The following is a 4,700-nucleotide window of genomic DNA, read 5'->3' on the forward strand; positions in this document are numbered from 1 at the left end:
TGTTATAATTTACTTGCATATATTTTAATGGGGAATCCCCATCTGCTACCCTTCCATTCCAGTCTGCCAAAGCGTCCTGCCCCCCACATACACATTTCTAGATCTGTCACTTCTGCATATTTGGACTCATCGCTCTGTAAAATGTAAGTATGCATTCAAAGTCTGAATTTACACTTGTTTGCTGTATTGTTGGTGTGTGTGTGTGTGTAATTGTTTCAAATTCTGTGTCACAATGACACCCAAGTGCTGTAACGCGACCTTTAAGACCCATCCGCTCCTCCTCCTAAAATAACCCTTTCCCATAGCCATCCAAACACACACATACGCAGAATAGAGGCACTGTACCACATTAGCAAGTCTGCTGCACTAAGTCAAAGACTGTAGGTGTCTTTGCAGTTGTGTGTGTGTGTATCTCTGTATGAGGTCTCATAAGCCAGCTCAGCTCTGAGGGACATTGTGATTAAGCGGTTGATCTGATCTCATTGACATTTTAGATTAGCACTCTCTGCAGGGCTCCCCTGCCTTGTCTGTCTGCAAGGGTCTCTGTCACTGATAAAGGATTAAGATAGCACTTTAAGTAAGGTAAGTCAGACATGATTCATCCTTTTTACTGTTGCTGCCCCTTTTGAGGATCTGCTGCAATGATTTCTCAACAAGGATATGAGATATAACTGCAGTTTTTAGTCTTGCAGTGCTTATTTTTCATGTATATATTGAATTTCATATTTGATACTTGCAATTTGATCGAAAGTCTTTTAATCAGCTGATTAGAGTTTTTTTTTTTAAGTCTTTTAATAATACTTGAAGATAAAAAAATACTCAAATATGCTTTTACTGTATGTGTTTCATTCTAAAAATGTCATTTTAAAATTACCAGCTGCTATTTACAGATTTTGGTACGGCTTCTTTTTTGGGGGCTAAAGAACAGGTGGTAGGGCCGAGGCTCAGCTCCCTATTACACACTACATGCCTGTGATGTACTGCAGAAGTGTGTGTGTGTGTGTGTGTGTGTGTGTGTGTGTGTGTGTGTGTATGTGAATGTGTGCACGTGTGCGTGTGCGTGTGCGTGCGCATGCGCGCATGCATGTGTGCATTGGTTTACAGCATAAATGTGTGTCTAGTAATGTCAGACAAGATCAAAAGAGGGTGACTGTCTCATATGTTGAATTGTTTGTGTGTCCATCTATCTTCATGTATGTAATAACAAGCGTTTCTCTTTCTCCAGTGAGGATGATGATGGTGAGCGATGACTGTCTGGTGGAGTGTAAGATTGATGATGACAGTGATGAGGACGATGGAGGAGAAGAGCGGATAAACATGCCTCCTCCTCCTCCAGAATTTGCATCCAAAGCTTCGACTCCAGCACCCGACCCTCCAACTCCAATATCCAAAGCTTCAACTCCAATATCCAAACCTCCGACCCCTTCCACAGCCTCTGCTACGCCAACACCCACCCATCCTGTCAACAGGGACCCTTATGGCATCAACCAGCACCTAAAGGTTTGCTTGTCCCATTTCTATGAATTTGCAGTTGTTTGCAGAATGTTTACAGTTGATTTGAGATACATGTTGTCCTCTTCTGTGGCTATCCCTCGTGGTGTACCACAAGGTTCCATATTAGGCCCTATTTAATTTAATTTTATATGCTTCCATTGCAGTCACTTTTTAGAAAATAAAACATCCCTTATCTTTTCTACATTCATGACAGGCAAAACTGAACAAAATGCATGATCTTCACTCACTTTTAAGTTATCTTAATCCTTTAAAACCTCAGCAAACTGGTTTGATATTTTCAGAAACACAGGGAGAAGGCAATGAGCAACTTAATGAGACATGGCCCAAACTTTCGCAAAAAAATAGTGAACAAAAAAAGTTACATGACAATTACCCCCAAAAATTCGCAGTTAAAAAGAAAATTAAAAAAATTAAAATAAACAAAGAAATGACCCAAAAAGTGCTGAAAACTAAAATATATGTATTTGCTGTAACAATTTAAATTATGAAAATAGCATAATTATAAATGTAGTTTGCACATTTCCCATACGTTTGGGATAATTGTTGAATAATACGCCCCTCTTTTTTTAGAAAAAGGTTAATTTTCTTGTTTATTAATTTTTTGCGAACTATGGGACATGGTCATTGTTTTTTTCCCCCTTGTTTTTTAAAGAAGATTTTAAAGATTAAAGGCGTCTGAATGCAGCACAAGCAAACTGATGTCAACCGAGGTGTCAAAGGGTTAAAGATGTTTTTTTTTTAAAGAGAGAGGTACTTATCAAGAGTCCCTGAGTGATGTAAGCTATTTTGGGGCCTCTGTCTGCACATAATAGACAATTTTTTTTTTATTCTGCTCTAATTTTTGACAATTTCTAAAATGTCATTGTGTTTTCATCTCACATCTGTACCGTTACGCTTTGTGTTTGGGAGTCAGTCAGTATTCTCTGCCTCATCTGAAGCTATAAAGAACTTCAGTCAATACTTTCTTTATCATTTGCTCCATAAATTAACCTCCTTGACCTGTACCACCCATTCTCTCGCCCCTTGTGTGTAGGTAGAGGTCAGTGACGTACTGGCGGAGCCCGCCACACCCCATAGCATAGACCAAGTGTGGCTTTACAGTGTCACTGGCTTCGAGAAGGCTCGTATCTGGACGTACCGCTGCCTCTCCTTGCTGTTTGCTGTGCCCTTTGCTCTTCTTTTGGGTATTTTCCTGGCCATTCTTGCCTGTCTACACGTCTGGTATGCTGGTGCGATAAAAACTCTCCCTCATGCAGTTATGCGCCATTAGTGACGAAGTCATGCAATCATGAAATTCAGCAGATCATTCCTTACAATAGCACAGTTGCTCTAGTTATTCTCAATGTTTTTGACTTGTGACCCCTGATGGTAAACAATACCTACTTCAGTGACATATATATGTTATGTGTAGGGCTGCAATCACTGATTATGTCCATGATAAATCAGTATGCCCAGTACGACCATAAAATATCAGATTATGAAGAAAAACCCAGCCTCCCATGTGACATGTTTATGATATTTTTGTTTGAACAGCAGTTCTGATCCCAAAGCTATTCAGTTTACAATTATATAAGAAAAAGAGTCAGGAAATCTTTTCATTTTTTTCAATATAAAGATTTTATACTGCCAATGACTCAAAATGAGATTTCCTTTTCACACAGCTTCTTGTTCTCAGACTCATGGCTCAGACTTTGCTCTCTTCAGGTACAAACTTTTAAAGCAAGTTGCAAACTGGCCAAATCCTGTTCAGCGATGTCATGTGACTGAAACACCTGTTCTTATGTAACTACTGAGAGTTCTTGAAGCATCGGTATCCATTAAATATCTCCTATTCTTGTCAGCAGTGTCAGAGGTGCAAGACAGTGTCGACCACCATCAGTCAACATGACATGTCATGTGTGACGCAGATTTCAGGCATTTCATATTTAATATGTTATCTCGAGCTCTCAGATTAGTGATGTCATTATCTTTGGAAAACACAGTTTAGTTATCTCGAGATCTCGAGACAATCATGACATTATCATGGGAAAATAGAGAGAAAAAAAAGTATGGATGTATGGCCGATTAGGGCTTCCGTAGCATTTAGCATACAGCATAGCAACTTTTCGGTATCTTCTACATATGCTGAATCATTTTAACTCAAATGCAAGGTAACATTTAACTGGTTGGTTAACTCACAGCTAGAATTTCATTATGTATGTATAATATAGGCAATAATAATGGCAGTTTGATCTACACAAAACTATGCAGCACATTCTTTCAAAACTGTGTTGATCATTAAAGTGTATTGAATGTGCCTGCCTGTAAAACTATTTTGGGGGTAAATACATTGACTTATTCCCAAAAAATAGATGGCTAGAGCCATACCACACCATAAATTTATAATAATAACAAAGCTACAGCCAACAGGTGTTTAGCTTAGCTTAGCACAAAAACTTAAGAGTAAGAGTTAAAGACAAAGAATGAAGCCACTATAACAGTGCTCTCTCTCTCTCTCTTTTCACACACACACACACACACACACACACACACACACACACACACACACGCTCAATTCAAAATTAAAATCAACATGACACACAACTTCTGCTCTACCTGACCTTAGGTGACAAGCGCCTCTTTATGATTTACACTCCTAAACATTTCCAAAATGACACCCTTCTACCCACATAATAAATCTCTCTATATACTCGAATAATAAATCTTTCTACATTCTCGCCTGTCTCTTCCTGACAGAAGGGGAGTTTGTAGATACAATTGCTTGAATTATTCTCTCCCTCTCTCCCTCCAGGTTTGTGGTGCCTTGCATACAGCTGAGCAACACCTTCCTCCCATGCCTGCGGTCCTTGTTTTTGTGTGCTGTGAATGTGTTCATCGCTCCCTTCTGTGCGTCTATTGCACTCTGCTGCAGTCAAATCGCTATTTCACTGTCGAACAAGGACTGGCATCAAATGAGAGACAAAGAAACTGTATGAATGTGAAACTTAATGAGTGATCCTGAGTGACTGAATGACTGGGCGCGTGTGTGATGATATTTTATTTAAACAAGTCTTTTTTAAATTTTATTTCTTTTAATTGGCATAGTGCTGCAGTCTGGTAATGTGAATGCTGATATGTTTTCTATGTAAAGCAAGTTCGTACAAAGTGTTATTATTACTGTTATTGTTAATACTATTATTATTATT

General features: G+C 38.8%; 1 protein-coding gene across 1 annotated transcript; it reads left to right on the forward strand.

Annotated features, from left to right (window-relative positions):
• The first annotated feature begins 494 nt into the window (after positions 1–494).
• On the forward strand, positions 495–4,616 carry LOC121939000 (caveolin-2-like). Its single transcript, XM_042482152.1, has 4 exons — positions 495–582; positions 1,226–1,500; positions 2,549–2,736; positions 4,307–4,616. The coding sequence occupies exons 2-4, from the start codon at positions 1,231–1,233 to the stop codon at positions 4,488–4,490; spliced, it is 642 nt and encodes a 213-aa protein (XP_042338086.1). The 5' UTR covers positions 495–582; positions 1,226–1,230; the 3' UTR covers positions 4,491–4,616.
• Positions 4,617–4,700: the final 84 nt, after the last annotated feature.

Source organism: Plectropomus leopardus, unplaced genomic scaffold (genome assembly GCF_008729295.1).
Source record: "Plectropomus leopardus isolate mb unplaced genomic scaffold, YSFRI_Pleo_2.0 unplaced_scaffold3948, whole genome shotgun sequence".
Taxonomy (NCBI): Eukaryota; Metazoa; Chordata; class Actinopteri; order Perciformes; family Serranidae; genus Plectropomus; species Plectropomus leopardus.